Source organism: Haliotis asinina, chromosome 7 (genome assembly GCF_037392515.1).
Source record: "Haliotis asinina isolate JCU_RB_2024 chromosome 7, JCU_Hal_asi_v2, whole genome shotgun sequence".
Taxonomy (NCBI): Eukaryota; Metazoa; Mollusca; class Gastropoda; order Lepetellida; family Haliotidae; genus Haliotis; species Haliotis asinina.
Genome location: NC_090286.1, coordinates 10,178,322 through 10,195,913, shown reverse-complemented (window position 1 = coordinate 10,195,913; position 17,592 = coordinate 10,178,322). Strand labels below are relative to the sequence as shown.

Sequence of the window (17,592 nt, the reverse complement as noted above, 5' to 3'; positions counted from 1 at the left end):
CAATGTCTTGGGCCCTGTCACGAGGACAATGATTTTACAGTACTTTAACCCCATCAAGGATACAGCCACTAGCAATCAGAGATACTATTTCGAACTTCCGATAATAAAATATTTCTCTATTTACAAATCTGTTAGCAAATCTTTTTTTTAAAATGAAATAATTAAATGAGGGCTGATATCGTTAAAAAGATCCTTCAAAGATCGTGAGTGAAAATACTTGTCCCTTATGGTAGAATATTCAACACAGTCAAGCAGGACATGCTTGACAGTGATTCTTTCATCACAGGGGATACAAAACGGAGGATCTTCATTTTTCAATAAATATTTATGATTGCATCTTGTTTGGCCAATGCGACATCGCCGCATAATGACCTCTTCAAATCTGGACTGACAATCCAAGTAAGTATAACCGATATAAGCTTTTATTTCATGTAATTTATTTATACCCACTTGGATGTCCCACGTCTTCTGCATCCGATAACGGATATAAGATCTAATTGTAGGTTCATAAACTGAGTATGGGATAAGATTGGTGTCACAAATTTGTTGAGAGCTGCCTTGGCAGCAAGATCGGCCAGAAATGCCCACGTGGCTGGGTAACGAACAAAAGACGATGTCGCACTGGCCAGTAGCAAGATCATTATAGAGTTCAATAATAATAACTAATAATAACTAAATGTGGATGTTTGCAAGAATTACTTTAACAACATGAAGGCAAGAAAGAGTCTGAATAGATTATATACTGTTTATGTTTAGGGTGTCTTTGAATATATTTAAGAGCCGTTAATTTTGCTTTTGCTTCTGCAGTGAAAATAGAGCTGTTATCCGGTAATCTAGAAGATATTGTTCTGGACCCAACGACAGTGGCACAAGCCACAGTGGGAACGCCGACGAATGATTCGGTACTCATAAGTTTGGCTGGATGTTTTAGCACATTCAACCAGCAGCGCACCTGAACGTAACTTTATTATGTTCTTGACTTCTCCAGCAATACCTGACTACCCTTAGATATTGCGAAAGGATTCAGCTTTAAAGGTGTCTTCTAAACAGTTTCAATCACTAAAAGACGTGGCCAAAAATCAACTGATTTGGACGGTCGGAGGTCATCATCAATAGAATCAGTTTCAAGAGGACCTTTGGAATTGTTAGTCCGGATTTCATAAACCATGTTTAATGTTTAGGTTTTCATCATCCGAGTATCACAAGGACAATGCTAATAACATGTGGGTCTCCGACTTGCAGCACCAAGGATACCCCGATGATATATTCCAGCAGGAAAATTGAAAATTTAATTTTGCCACCAGATTGGCCCATGAGTCACCGCATTCTGGGCATACGGCTCTACGCAAAAGCATGAAATTGGATAACTGAAATTCAGAACGTTCAAAAATCGGCCAAGACCTTATTATGCACATATTATATTTTTCACAATTTTGTGTAACGTTACATATATAAATGTTCAGGGCTTGGCGTGACCAACCGAATGGTTGTACCGGGCCCATTCAACCACTCTTCAAGGTGAAGTTAGGGCCGAAGTGGTGTGTTGAGCAACAGGAACACTGGTCTTGCTCCCATGCCCTCAACAACCAGAATCCCTTCCTTAGCTGACACAGGACCGCAACCCACGACTATTAGGTTGGTGGAACAAATATGCCCCCGTGTCCACAACGAGGGTTGACGAGCCTTTAACTTTACCCCGCATCTACGAAATACTGTTTTTGTCTCTCCCGAGTCTTTGACTTTACGCATTGTCTGTGTGTATTGCATCACTTTATATAAATGAAGTGAGCATTGTTTGTGACCAACAACATGCTACATATTTAAATGCTTGGGATAGAACGACATACGCGTCTACCGATTCTCATGAATACTAAACAAATTTCCACATGTACTATAAATTCTAGATGTGAGGGCTGTAATCATGTGATATCCCTCCAACTGAAGGAAATAAATATTCATTGTATCCATGTCTAACCCACGTGTAAAAATCATAACGCTATTACGATTTCATTAAGTATGACATGTTATGTGAAGCTTGGTTGCTATATGACAAAATTTGTTAGCATAAGCACATGACCATTGTTAGTCACAGAAACGTTGACATGTGCCAAAGTGTAAGCCAGAAGGTCATTGTAAATGCAAGCGTAACATGACATTTGAAACTACATGGCCTGATTATACCTGTGATTTCCTGTGAAGAATTGTGCTCTAGCAATTGAAATGTGTACGTGATAATGCGAAACTATCAAGCATCGTAAGAAATGTAATAAAGCTAATTGTTGCATACAAAGACAAGTTTTCAAATCGTACTAATCGGTACAATGGAATACCAACGGAAGTACAAAGTGGCGAGGCAGAATACATTCACTGGAAGTATTTATACAATGGCATCACAATATAAACCATTGGCTATAAGGTCAGTGATGATTATCTTTAGGCCGCTGTGATGGGTTTTTTTTTTCTATATTTCAGTCTTTCTCTATATTTTAACTCATTCACTCACGTACGTCCGAGTTCTCTTTAACTGTAGATTACTGTAAAGTTCACGGATCACATTCTTGACAGATATGAAGCGACGTATACATCTAAACATAAACACTGGTTGTCTCTAGACCACAGTAACAGGCAGTTGGTGAGAAACACCGCCACTTTGGCGGGTTAACACGTGTTGTTTTCACACGGGTTCTTGATATCAGAGGAACTAAGATTTGATCACTCCCACAGCTTGTTTGCAGCGATCACCACTTGCTTCAAATTTCTGTTACGAAGGGGACGTAAGTATAAATAGTATCACTGAAAACTAATGACAGCCATTTTGGACACATATCTGCTATTCATGATGAACTCATCACAAGCTGTTCTTACTGCATGTGTGGAATTCTATTCTTACTTACTAGGTACTAGAACAAATGTTGCTGAGAGGAAACCAGCATGGATGAGTTCACACTATGAAGGCCGTCATCCTGCCAGCACAGCTGTAGACGGAGTAACAAGTGCACATGGGGTTGAATACGTAGCCCACACTGATATAGGGCAATCTAGTGCCTGGTGGAAGGTGGATCTGCAGACAACTGTGCAGTCAGCTCAGGTTATTCTGTACTTCAGAACAGACTGTACGTATAGACTAATAATTTACGATTTCATATGAATCAGAATCACAATATGAAATGCAAACTGGAGACCATATACTGACTTTTTACTGGATCCATGCATTGAAATCTGTCTCGATGTCGGTCAGTGTGCTAAAGTCAAATGCGACGTTGAATCTCGTTTCAATTCAGGCCATAAGCCATCAGCATACGATTATGATGTTTACTTTTCTCAAATGCTGATTTCCTTTTGCGGTTTATTTATTTCTCAGAAAAAAAACCATAACGAGTTTACAACCTATCCTTACATTGAAGATAATCTAAATATATATCGACAGACATACATTTTTACATGTTTACAATAACGTTGTACGCTTTGGTATTATTTTGTTCATGGTGTAGTATTCGGTGAGCATTAACTCACTCATACTATAGCCATTTAAATATGTTTGTACTATAATTAACTAACGAGACGGTGCCCAGTGTTCGCCAGTTGTCAAATCAAGGTCACGACATGTCAGCACGTTTCATTACAATCTGGGTCTGTGGGGTAGCATAATGGTCAAAACGTTCGCTCCTCCGTGGAATTCAAGTTATATTCCTCACATGATTGAAACCCATTCCTTGTGTCTTAAAACACGAAGTCAGTTATTCTGCTTGAGGGTCTTACTTTTGTCAGATGCCATTTAACATCTTCATTAGTGAAAAATATATATCTGGATATAATGTCTCAAAGAAGCGATAGGTTCCACAAGACATTTTCAAAGGATGTTCATCAAACAACTCGCTACCCAATGGCATACACCTCTGCAGGAGAATAAAGGCATTTACTAAAGCATTGGGTAAACCAGTTATAAGGAATAATCAAGGGTAGATAAGAACCAGGTGTGTACAATGTGACATAACGGCATGGCATAATTACGCAATGGTTCGTTATGTCACTCAAACCAGGTATAGGTGGTTGTATTTCTTTCATTGAGACGCCCTATGTTAAGTTCTGTGTATCTCTGTTTCAGACAAGTGCAGACGTAATGGCGTGCAGTTATACACATCCAAGGCAAATTCATCTGAGCCAAAAGAAGGGAATCTATGCCACAATGTAACAGGGCGTCCTGACGGAACAAACATTAACGATGTACTGAATGTAACTTGTCCTGGGCCCTGGCGCTACCTGACTGTCTACACAGATACTGACAATGATGGATCTGGTCCTATACTGGACTTTGCGGAAGTGCAGGTGTGGAGTAAGTATTCTCTTGAAGTGATAAATATATTGACGAAATCTCTTTGCACACCATTTTACAATATTGTGACATTTTAAAAAGGGGACTTTTAATACATGTTTTATACTGTTATATAGAAACAGTATCACACAGACTGCGTGAACCACATACGCTAACTCTCCATGAACTTATATAGAAAACAATTACATTCGTTTGCAAAACGAGTTACACAGAATTCAACGTACTCACCGAGAGTTGTGGGTCATTACCAAAATCGTCAATATTTTGCTAACAATATTTGAATTCGACATGAATTACTTTTTCATCATGTCTCCAGATCGCCTAGATAAAATTGCGTTTACTCTTGTGAAATACAATGGGCTGGACTTTCAATTTATCAAAATGTATATTTTACTGCAAGATGTGCTGATATTGCCTGAAAGTGGTTTGATGAATCAGCTGTTGTCCACATCTGAGGTAGCATTGTGTATGCAGCATAACGCATACAATACAAAACATGATGAGTGAGACACGGGAACCGCATTATCAGAGGATCGAATTTCGAAAGGAGCTAACTCTAATTGCAGCTGTGCTGTTGTTTCGTATCATAGGAAATGCAGCTCTAACAAATATTCATGAAGTGTAACGTCTGCCACTCGATTCATCATATAAAATACACAAGCTATTCAAATCAAGCGAGCAGCAGTATTGGACGGCGTATTTGATCAATGATACTGAATTGGTGACAAATTACAAGCTGTTTACTAGAGCTCTAGCTAGTTGAAGTACCTTCTTTCTAGAATCATTGAATCAGAGAAATGTGGACAGAATATGTACACTTGCTTAAAAGTCATGCCTTCCTCTGGTGTGCGAATGAAGGAAAGTGTGTCCAAAAGCAATCACGGCACATCGGTTAGCTTATTTTATGTAACCTAACTAAAGGTGTGTCAATAAATACCATTACTCGCGTTTCAACATCTTCCCATCAATGTATCTAGTCATATGTGATCGTTTGGTTTATCAGATGGGTATACACAATTATATTAACTAGTTATCCTCCATGTCATATGTGATAAAGTACATGTGAAGTGGTGGAAATACGTGTTCAATTACGTGATATGTGTTTAAATGCTTCGTGAAGCAAGTATTATATATGGAATCACCATAGTACAGAGAGGTAGGGTAGAAGTCACGATATTTCTTGAGTTTGAATTGACCAATCAGCTTTCGTTAGTGAAGGAGAGAATAATTCTATCGAATATTACAGTGCCGGTGGTGAATGACGCTCACAAATTATTTTGATAGTGTTCTCATTTATAACATTAATAACACATTACAAGATTAAATGCTTGCCTCTCATGCACTCAAGTGGGCGATTAGGATTTGGTAAGTGCAGTCTGTCTCTGCAAAAGAATTCCCAGAAGTACTTCTGAAACTCTGTTAAAAGAAAAAGGACTCGGGCTTATAATCATATATGAAGTTAACAGTGCAGATAGGTTATAAAAACTGGTGTTTAGGCGGGTTTTTTTGTCTACCCCACTGACAGCACCCACCATTTAGACGACTTTTGCAGTACGACATCACACAGCATCACGACTGACACATGACGGCAGTATGCAAACTATTCAGAATGACAAAAGATCATTAAACCAGAAAATCAAATTGTTAAACTCTCTTAACCCAGCTTTTGAAAAACAACTACAGATCTAAAACGACCCAGAAACGTCTTGGAATGTTCTACCTTTCGATGTTGTAGGATTCGTTGTTCTTTCCACATGGTTTTACACGTGTGACTTTGTTGTGTTTACTAAGCACCATTCACCAAAACAAATGATTAAAATAAACATTTATAAACATGTATTAAATGCCGTTTTTTTTTACTTTAATCGACTCCATTTTGGAGAAACGTGGACTCATTGTGACGGTACAATCCAGACCGATTTGACTCAAATAATCCACTGATACAAATAAGTTTTCTTGTCCACGAATGACGTTACAACACATTCGGCTGTACAGCTGTCAATGTCAGTAGTTAGTACTGCTTTCAAACTGTGACAAACAGATATTTAGTGAATTAATTGTGACAAAGGTGTGTCGAAAGGCGTGTAACGGTTCGTAAAAAACGTGCTCGTACACTTCTTCTACCAAAGCCCAGCATTATTTAGAAGTATATCGTTATATACAGGCTTGGAGTGAGCATAACCTGCATAACAAACATGGCTTATTAAAATATTTTCCTCATGATCAAAAGGTAATGCGAGAAAGGGTATCTACTCATGTCATGAACGTAAGGTATAATATGTAGCATGTTTAACAGCTTATACAATTCTGTGCATTGCATCGTATGTACATCATACATTGCCACGGCCTCACTTCCATGTGTGTTACCTCCTTTTACACTTATTATTGCATTATTGTTATCCGATATGTTATTCAGTCTGTACGGCGGGAACGTACGGCCCAGATTGTAGCAGAAACTGCAGCTCCAGACATTGCAAGGTATTCTCTTCTACGTGTGATCATATCACTGGGACCTGTCCTGCTGGTGGATGTCAGGATGGATGGATGGGCGTGGACTGCTCCACAGGTAATGTCCTTTCACGGTGCATTATTTAGTAGTCAACAGAAAGTCGACTTGCCTTCAAGCAATGTCGATATATCCTAGCAGATACAGTCCACCAAAAAATAGTGTTGTGGGAATTTTATGGGTCGATGAGCAGCCTTGTATGTGTCAATGTGAGGTTCAGTCAACGAGAGAGTCATTTCCGGATGTTAGTTTATTGTGCCATGTTGATAGATAGGTAAAACGTATTAGTAACAGCAGATGCATACAACTTGATGAAACGCAAACTGGAATTGTGCTTGTGTGCCGATCATAATAACAATGTAAGAAAACATCTGGTAAATATTTTATGATCAGGTTTTATGATCAGGTATGATAACTGATTTTGACCAAGGTTTATTCTTATAGGCTTTAGGAGTATAACACAGAGTGTTATGTTGCTTTTTTCCATATCGTACTCAGCATGTGGCTCTGGAAAATACGGTGCTAACTGTGCCAAGGACTGCAGTTCACGGCAGTGTATGACTTTTTCTTCAACATGTGACCGATTCAGTGGAGCCTGTACTGCTGATAGATGTAAGGATGGATGGACGGGGGTGGACTGTTCTACAGGTAATGAGAGGGACATTTATGACTAGTATCAAATAATTGTTATAGCCCACATGGAATATAAAGTGTTAATTCCAAAACTTCTCGGACCTTTATGGTAATTGCATTTTTTTCGTTGAACAGTCGAATTCAATTCCCAAAAGGTGTTACTTCTTCCCTAGTCATTCTACATTTCACATGGACAAAACTTATTACCGAGCATAGCAATTCCATGAATATGTGACTAAGATATCAGTTTATGCATTATATATGTGTATATGTGTGAATGTGTGTGTGTGTGTGTGTGTGTTTTACACGACACGTGTTATCGTTTCAGAATCTACTTGGTGTATATGTACTACTGTATGCTCTGTATTCGCTTCACCTTCTTTATATATATGGCTTAATAAATATGTGACTTATATATCAGTCTATCTTTATTGGTAATATCAGATTGCTTTGTTTCCATATGGCATGGAGGTTGGGACCAATACCGACCAATATATCTATCTTTATCAGTATATAGACTTTCACATAGTGTTATGGGCTTTTTTCCGTCTCGTACTCAGCATGTGGCTCTTGAAAATACGGTGCTAACTGTACCAAGGACTGCAGTTCACGACAGTGTATGACGTTTTCTTCAACATGTGACCGATTCAGTGGAGCCTGTCCTGCTGATAGGTGTAAGGATGGATGGACGGGGGTGGACTGTACTACAGGTAATGTGAGGGACATTTATGACTGGTATCACATACTTGTTATAGTCCACATGGGGATATAAAGTGTTAATTCCAATATTTCTCTACCTTTATGGGAATTGCATGTTTTCCGTTGAACAGTCGAATTCAATTCCCAAAAGGTGTTACTTCTTCCCTAGTCATTCTACATTCAACATGGACAAAACTTATTACAGTGTCTAGGCTTCGCCCAGCTGTCCAGTAGTTTCAACAACAGCTGCCATGGGTTGTCCTTTATCAGCATGCCAACGTCAGACCCCACACGAACGCAGTTGCACAAAACGTCCCCAATAGACACCTTTGCAGTGTCATGGATTATCATGCCCAACAGCAAACACAACCTCCATCCATCTTACAATATCTGGTCCGGGCAGCCGACGAAGCCCAAGTGACGTAATCATACGGCTGAAATTGTTCTGTGCCTTGGAAATTACATTTCTGGACAACAATCCCTCTCAATATCTCAGTGCCAACTTTGGAAATATCTTGATAAGTTCGGATTTTGGAACACCAAAGTTACTGGTAATGTGAGGCATGTTCTTTGTGATAGATCAGATAATGGGCGAATGAGAAACAGTTATTTACGTACCATGCGTCAAACATGCAAAGAAGGGTTTGAACCTGTCTATTTTGATAACACTTGGGGGAATACAAGCGACACTGCAGAAACACAATGGGTGAATGACAATGAAGAGACATGTTCCAGAAGTCCTGCCTTTAAGGAAAGGGGTCTGATTTCATTGTGCTTAATGTAGGTTGTAAATTTGTGTGATTTTTACCTGGATGATCTGTTGTGTTCAAGGCTTTACGACTAAAGGACTTAATTGTCATAGACAATGCTCTGTGTCATAGTGTCATAAAATTGACCAGCATCTGAAGTCATGATGTCTCACGCTTGCCCCCTTATCACTGCGATGTGAACACGATTTAAGCGAACTTGGGCATCATCATGACATTGCCCGGAATAACACAACGTTTAAATTGACATACGTTTAGAATCTAGTCCACGAATGCATTGCTGCGAATTCACAAGATACATTGCAAAAATCAGTTAAAAATTATGTGGAGCATCAGTACTGACTTTGAAGTGGTTTACAACAGGCGACTATCAGTGCTGCCATCATACGAGTGTGCTCTCTGCAGTGAATCAATGTCCGATTCAGAATCAAAATGTGTTTTCATACCATCCCCTGCTGAAATGAACAGTGCACGTGAATCTCGCTTACCTGGGTGTCACATGACCAATCGCCACAATTATGTCACAAACCGTCATATAGCTTCTGTAAACAAGTACACTTTATTAAATATTTTTGTGCATTTTGGTATGTTTTTCCTATTTACTTTGGCGTTGGTTTGACTCATTTCTGATTATTAGTTTTTGCGTTTTGCGAATTTTCAATCAAACGGATTGTAACAGGGATGATAATAGACTTCAATCATGACTCATCCGGGTTTTTTCATTTTTTTTGTGATGAACTGTATCTTCCCCAGTGTGTGCCTCGGGAATATACGGTGCCAACTGTGCCGAAAACTGCAGTTCCCGACACTGTAAGACGTCTTCCACCGCATGTGACCACATCCGTGGAGCCTGTCCAGATGATGGATGTGAGGATGGATGGATGGGAATAGACTGTACTACAGGTAATGTGTCGACATTTATGACTAGTATTGCAATTGTATTATCAACATGGTAATATATAATGTTTGTTCGAGTCTTTCTCGGATCTTTATGGTAATTACACTTTTTTGCTGAGAAGTCAAATTCGATTCCTAAAAGCGATTACTTCTTCCCTTGTCATTCGACCGTTCACGATTTCACCGGTTACATCATCAACGAAATTACCGCTGAGGGTAACAGGTATTACACTTTGAGAAATGCAACTGTAATTAATAACTCATTTGGACAGATTTTGGAAACATTACGTTTTACTCAAGTTTTACGCAATATTGCTTAACTGAGCAATATTGAAGCTAAAAAGCAGCGAAAAATAACGCCTCTGTTCAACTGATACATTGGCGTTTTAATTAATGGCTGCAATCTCAAGAAACACAGTTTAGTTTCTTGTCTTCATTCAAATTAAAATAAATTGGTATTTGTATTCTTGGTCTGAGGACATTCTTCATCAAATGTTCTTACCTAACGGTCATGGCTACATGTACACACTAATGCTGTCATAAATCATACGAGTGGTCTCCACAGTAAGTCCATGCCCGATTCAGAATCATAGTGTGATGAGTTTTCATATCATCTCCCACTGACGAAATGAACATTGCACGTGTCTCTCGCTTACCTGGCTGTTACATGACTTATCATAACAACTATGTCACAAATCGTCATATAGTTTCTGAAAAGAACGATGGTTTGTTAAATATTTTTTTTGTTTAAGAAAAAAAGCTTATGGAGAGTTTTGGTATGCTTTTCCTAGTTACTTTGGCGTTGGTTTGAGTCCTGCTCAAAGGAACTCCAGACATAAGTTATCCGTGTGCTGATTTCTTTTGGAATGAACTGTATCCTCTCCAGTGTGTGCCTCTGGAACATACGGTGCCAACTGTACAGGAAACTGCAGTTCTCGACACTGTAAGATGCCGTCCACCTCATGTGACCACATCAGAGGAGCGTGTCCAATTGGTGGATGTGAGGCCGGATGGATGGGGACAGACTGTACAACAGGTAATGTGGTCTGTATTGGATAACATACGTCATTTCCATGTTTCTGGCGTTGGTGAACAGTCGGAGGATATGTCTCTTCAAAACTTTATGGATAACAACTTCTTTATTACGATGGTGCAACGTTTCGGTGCAGATTCTTGCACCGTTGTCAAGCAGGAATGTAACATACAGTGTTGGCAAATCATGTGTAATGAGACTTCCGAAGACAGCAAGTTAAGAAGGTAATTAACACAATAGGGTGGGGACTGAGGTGATGAAACCAGTGGGTAGTCATTGGGGGAGGGAGTAGAAGCCACCGATGTACAAATGTAAGGGATAGTTTAACAAGGCACAGATGTGTATACAGCTGGTTTGGCTTTGATGAGGGCATCATAAGCTGATGGAATGTAACATCCTTGATTTCGGTTGATGGTAGAGTTTTGACGTTTGACATGAATGGCTTTGGCGAGTTTCCATTTTGTAATGTCATTTTGGTTGTTGGCCAGTCCAGCTAATGAGGTGAATGGGTTAGACTGGATGTGACTGATGTCTGGTGTTCTTTCACACGGGTGTTGGTCATTCGGGATACATAGCTCTGTCCACTGCACTGCACTGCACTGCACTGCACTGCACTGCACTGCACTACGCTACACTTTGGACAGAGCTATATAGGCGAACTGTCCCGACCGATCAACAAGCGTGTGAAAGAACATCGGTCACAAAGACCAACAGCAAATCAACCATCGCTGATCACATCCAGTTTTGATATATTTCTTCTCTTGTCATTGTGTCATTCAGGTTTTCACTAGTTATACCATCGACAAAATAATGCCCAAAGATAAGTCAATAACAGTTTCAACAGAGTTTAGACTGTGAAAATGTGACTGGAATTAATAGCACATTGGAACAGATTTCGGAAATATAGTGAGTGAGTGAGTTAACATTTAACGTCACATCGGCAATATTTCAGCCATATCGTGACGAGAACCATTAATGTCATACATAATAGAGAATGGTAAAAAATCTGTCAACGAAGGACAGTAAAACAACTAGACTATCACAGGAAAATATTTAAAACTAGTAATGAAATCTAAAACAATTCAACTATAGAGGACGATACAATATAAAAACAGGCTATAGACCGCCGACAACTGAAGGTAGATCACCATACCAGGGTCCATGGGGTCTTACAGTACCTTTGCTACCTGCATGGACTTTAGTTGGATTTACACCATCCCTTCAGCCGCTGGCGATTGCACGAATGTTGAGCCAACTTTTAAAAGAACAAATATACTACGTTTAAAATCGGGTAAGCGGAAATTAAACTGAAAGTTTTGGGACTTACGTACCCTCTCAGGAGGACAATAATTTTACGATACTTTAACCCCCTTTGAGGATACAGCCACTAACAATACCAGTTGCTAATTTACACTACCAATCATTAAAATATATCTATCTACAACAGTTATTAATCAAAATTCAATCCTGAAATCAATTTCTTTAAAAAAAACAATAAGTAAATGAGAACTAACACTATTAAAAAGATCCTTGATGGTTTTGAGATTGAAATATTTCTCCCTTGTGATGGAGAATTCAACACAGTCAAGCAGGATATGCTTGACCGTGACTCTCTCATCACAAGGGATACAAAACGGAGGATCTTCACCTTTTAACAGGTATGTATGAGTATGTCTGGTATGGCCAATACGACATCGTCGCAAAATGACCTCTTGAAATCTGGACTGACAGCCCAAGTAGGTGTAACCAATATAGGGTTTTATTTCATGTAATTTATTTATACCTGCTTGGTTGTCCCACCTCTTTTGCATAAGGTCACGGATGTAAGATCTAATACTAGCTTTGTAGTCAGAATAAGGAATGAGAAGTGGTGTCACAGATTTGTTAAGTGCCGCCTTGGCGGCACGATCGGCCATTGTGTTCCCAGAAATTCCTACATGGCTGGGTAACCAACAAAAGACAATGTCGTATTGGCCAGTAGCAAGATCATTATACAATTCAATTATTTCTATTAAAAGTGGATGGTTGCAAGAAATGTTTTTAATCGCCTGAAGACAAGAAAGGGAGTCGGAATAGATAATAGCCGGTAATCTGGAAGAGATTGTCTTAGACCCAATGACTGTGGCACAAGCCACTGCCCCACCATCCTTGGATCCATCTGTGAATAAGGATTTATAGGTATTGTATTTACTTTTTAATTGATGGTATTCTTGTTTATATTGTGATTCATTAGTTTCTGATTTTTTAAATGTTGTCAGTGTAAGGTCAACTTGTGGCCTAACCAATTGCCAAGGAGGAGAAGAAAGTAAACGAGAAGGAGCTATATTTTCTAGCTCAATGCCAGCAGCAGAAAGGAAAGGTTTCACTCTGATACCAAGAGGCGGAACAAGTGAAGACTTCCTGCTGTACAAATCCTCATACAAGGGATGAAATACACAGTTATATGCAGGGTTTGATTCGTTGGAATATAATTTTGTTACATACTGTAAAGTCAATTTGGCACGGCGTTGGGTAAGAGATGGCTCATCAGCCTCGACATAGAGGCTGTCGACAGGTGATGTTCGAAAGGAGCCAAGGCAAAGTCTGAGACCTTGGTGGTGAACAGAATCCAAAAGTGTTAGGTTGCTCTTACAGGCTCCACCATATACAAGTGAACCGTAATCAAGTTTCGAACGGATCAATGATCGATAAAGTTGTAGGAGGGTAGCTTGATCCCCTCCCCACTTACAATTTGAAACGACCTTCAACAGGTCAAGTGCCTTCAGGCATTTAGTTTTGAGGGATTTGATATAGGGTAGAAACGTTAAATGTGAGTCAAAAATTAATCCCAAGAATTTGGCCTCCTTGACAACTTTGATGGGAGATCCATTTAGAAACAGTTCAGCATCTTAATGCTGTTTATATTTTCTACAAAAATGTATACAATTAGTCTTGGATTTAGAAAACCTAAAACCGTTTTCGAGACACCATTTATCAATTTTATTTAAACACAATTGTAGTTGCCGTTCAATAGTACGCATGTGTTTTCCACGACAAGAAATATTAAAATCATCCACAAAAAGAGATCCATCAAGTGAATCGTTTAAAACCTTTAACAAACTATTGATCTTAACACTAAACAATGTGACGGACAAAATGCTGCCTTGTGGGACACCCTGATCCTGACTGTAATGATCAGACAGGGTAGACCCCACTCGGACTTGAAATTGTCTATCTTCTAAAAATTGTGATATGAAAAGGGGTAAACGACCCCTTAAACCAAAATCATGGATATCTTTCAAAATGCCATACTTCCATGTAGTATCATATGCCTTTTCAAGATTGAAAAATATTGATACAGTATGTTGTTTATTTAACATGGAATGTTTAATGAAAGATTCTAAACGTACCAAATGATCGATGGTACTACGATTTTTCCGGAAACCACATTGAATGTCAGTGATGAGGTTGTTGGTTTCCAGGTACCAGACTAGACGATTATTAACCATACGTTCCATTGTCTTGCAAACACAGCTAGTTACAGAAATTGGTCTGTAATTAGATGGATCGGTATGATCCCGGCCGGGTTTAGGAATAGGAATGATTATGGCATTGCGCCATGATGGTGGGAAGTTGCCAGATGTCCAGATACTGTCAAAGATATTCAATAATGTTTCTAAACACGATTCAGGGAGATGCTTTAGGAGCTGATAATGAATATTATCGGGTCCTGAAGCAGTGTCATGAGCTTGCCCAAGAGCAGCATTGAGCTCATGAATAGAAAATAGTTCATTATAATCCTCCCCATTATCTGAATTAAAATCAATATTCTTTTTTTCTTGATGGTTTTTAAATTTCTGAAAAGTCGGTGAATAATTGGATGAGGAGGAATGTTTAGCTAACGTTTCACCTAGTTTATTAGCAATATCAGCTTTTTCGGTTAAAAGAGTCTCACCCTCCTGAAGATGGTGCACACTACATTTGGAACCTTTACCTTTTATCTTCTTCACCATATTCCATACCTTAGAAATAGGTGTTCGTGAGTTAATTCTAGAAACACAATTTCGCCATGACTGTCGTTTACTTTGTTTAAATGTACGACGAGCCTGGGCGTTTGAAATTTTAAACTGGTTGTAAGTTATGGACGGTTGGATGTCGACGGAAATATTTTCCGCCTTTTTTCTAGCCCTTCTAGCCTGTTTGCAATCAATAGTAAACCATGGCTTCCGAATATGTGGAACCATAGAGGACTTGGGAATACAATCATCGGCAATCATGTTTAATTCATCTGAAAACATTTGAATAGGATCAGACACATTGAGAAAGAATTCTGGTTTTAGTCTGTTAGTGCATAAGGTCTCGAATAAAGACCAATCTGCCTTGTTAAAGTTCCATCTAGACGACGGTGCAGCGTCACTGGGGTTTATGGCTGAAAGTATAGTGGGAAAATGGTCACTTCCACAAAGATCGTCGTGGACTGACCATTCAAATTCATTGTATAAACTGGAATCAGCAACAGATAAATCAAGAGAGGAGTATGAACCTGTCGCGGGATGAAGATATGTATGAGAATTATCATTGAAAATGCATAAATCAGTATTCGTGAAGAAATCCTCAAGAATTCTTCCTTTCCCATTGGTGTTACTGCTACCCCATAGGGGGTTATGACCGTTGAAGTCTCCCATGATAATACAAGGTTTTTGGAGTTGGTCATAAAGGATCTGAAGATCGGATTGCTGCACAGTCGATGATGGCGGAATATACAATGAACACAAGGTAACAACAATATGCAGAGTAACACGGACTGCAACTGCCTGAAGAGGGATAGTGAGAGGAACAAGACTGTTGATAGTTCCCTGCTTCACCAAGATAGAAGATCCCCCTGTAGCTTTATTACCGGGAGGTGAGAAACGGTGGTATGAATCACAGTGTCTGATATGAAAGTTATCCGTGGGTTTTAAATACGTTTCTTGCAAACATACTGCTGCTGGCTTGAAGTCTTGAATTAATAGTTGCAAATCAGTGAAATTGTTTTGAAGGCCTCTACAGTTCCACTGAAGGATATTGAATGAACAGCTCATGGAGGCTGAACTGGAGATCGGGATCTTGAGGAAGATCCTCTCCGTTGAGTTGTCGGAGATGGAGTGACTTCCATGTCTAGAGGTTCAAAGTTGTTATGAACCTCTACAGGGGATGTTACTGGGGAAGGCACCTCTACATGTTTGAGGGTCCTAGATCCTTTCTTCTTTGATTGTTTCTTTTCCTTGTTAGTAAGTTTTACACTATTTTGTGAGTTTTCCACTGTCTCGGGCTCTCGAGCAAGCGGAGGTCCAGATTGAATAACAGTCTGTGAAGCCAACGTTGATGATTTGTTGTCTTCAGGAGTAACTGATTGTTTATCAGTGACCCAGCAGATGTCTGTCTGACATGCTCTGTCAACTTTGCTCTGTGAAGAGGTAACAATAGCAGAATAAGAGTGAGAAAGTGACTGAGTTGTATGAGTCTCAGCTGTCAGTAATTTTGTTGCCTCCGAAAAAGAAATATTATTTGTATACTTCAGTTTGATAATCTGGGATTGCTTCTGAAAGAATGGACAGGATTTTGAAGAAGAGAAGTGGTCACCATTGCAGTTAGCACACCTAATATCATCTGTACAGGTATCCATACCTTCATGAGTTTTGCTACAACGACAGCATGTTGGAGATTTATTGCAGGACCTGGCCCCATGTCCAAACTTCTGACAGTTGTAACAACAGAGTGGAGTCGGTATATACACATCGACTCCAATGTTGAAATAACCTGCCTTAATTGATGGTGGTACTTTTGGTAAGGCAAATGTAAGAAGATACGTGGTCGTTTGAACAATCCTGTCTTGCTCCTTCCTAGTAAATCTCTTCACAGATGTTACTCCTTGAGACTTCAGCTCTATCGCTATCTCATCCTCAGACATGTCAGACAGACATCTAGCACGATCACGGATTACACCTCTACAAGAATTGAGATATTTGTGTACCGAGACAGAAATTTCAGTGGTTCCAAAATGGCTTGCTTTGAGTAAATTGATAGACTGTTGACGTCTTAAACATTCAACTAGCAGGGATCCATTTCGTAAACGCGATACGTTCTTAACGTCTCCACAAATCCCTTCAACAGCCTTAGAAACAACAAAAGGATTAATCTTAAGGGGTGTACCATTAATTCCATCGACCACCAGAAACCGCGGCCATGAGTCAGCAGTAACCTGTGAGACACTGTCATCATCAGATGAAATGATTCCTGTATCTAGATGCCTTCTTTTACTTTTCGATCGTGAACCAGTGTATTGTAAGGTTGCCATGATAAGGAACAAGATTCAACATCCCTGCTCCCCACCCACCATGGAGTGTCAACAAGGACGGTGTCGAAGTGGAAGCCAACTAAAAGCACCAGGGTTACAGGGATGCTATACTCCAGCAAAAGAGACACAGGTAGCTACAATAGTCAAACAGAGTGAAAGTAAGGCTGGTTCCGCCCTAGACATTTACCTGATGACAAGTAGAACCCGGAGGTCAATAATGCCAGATTGGCCCATGAGCCACCGCCTTCTGGCATAGGACTCTAGGCAAATTTATGTTGCAATCATTTGTATACTAGAAATCAAGATGACCAATACCCAATAAGATAAGCGTGCAAAAAATAATTGCTATGCACAGGGCATAGCGTGACCAGCCGATTGATAGAATCGGGCCGATTCTACCACCCGTCT

At 39.5% G+C, this 17,592-nt stretch overlaps 2 protein-coding genes across 2 annotated transcripts in view; both read left to right on the top strand.

Moving 5' to 3' along the window:
• LOC137290342 (multiple epidermal growth factor-like domains protein 6) overlaps positions 1-8,182 on the top strand; it is a 73,259-nt gene extending 65,077 nt beyond the window's left edge. The window contains exons 7-8 of the mRNA XM_067821193.1: positions 7,338-7,487; positions 8,033-8,182. Coding sequence (XP_067677294.1) covers positions 7,338-7,487; positions 8,033-8,046 — 164 coding nt within the window. The 3' untranslated portion in view covers positions 8,047-8,182. The remainder of the gene's footprint in view (positions 1-7,337; positions 7,488-8,032) is intronic.
• LOC137290334 (receptor-type tyrosine-protein phosphatase epsilon-like) overlaps positions 8,092-17,592 on the top strand; it is a 32,137-nt gene continuing 22,636 nt past the window's right edge. The window contains exons 1-3 of the mRNA XM_067821179.1: positions 8,092-8,182; positions 9,692-9,841; positions 10,722-10,871. Coding sequence (XP_067677280.1) covers positions 8,092-8,182; positions 9,692-9,841; positions 10,722-10,871 — 391 coding nt within the window. The remainder of the gene's footprint in view (positions 8,183-9,691; positions 9,842-10,721; positions 10,872-17,592) is intronic.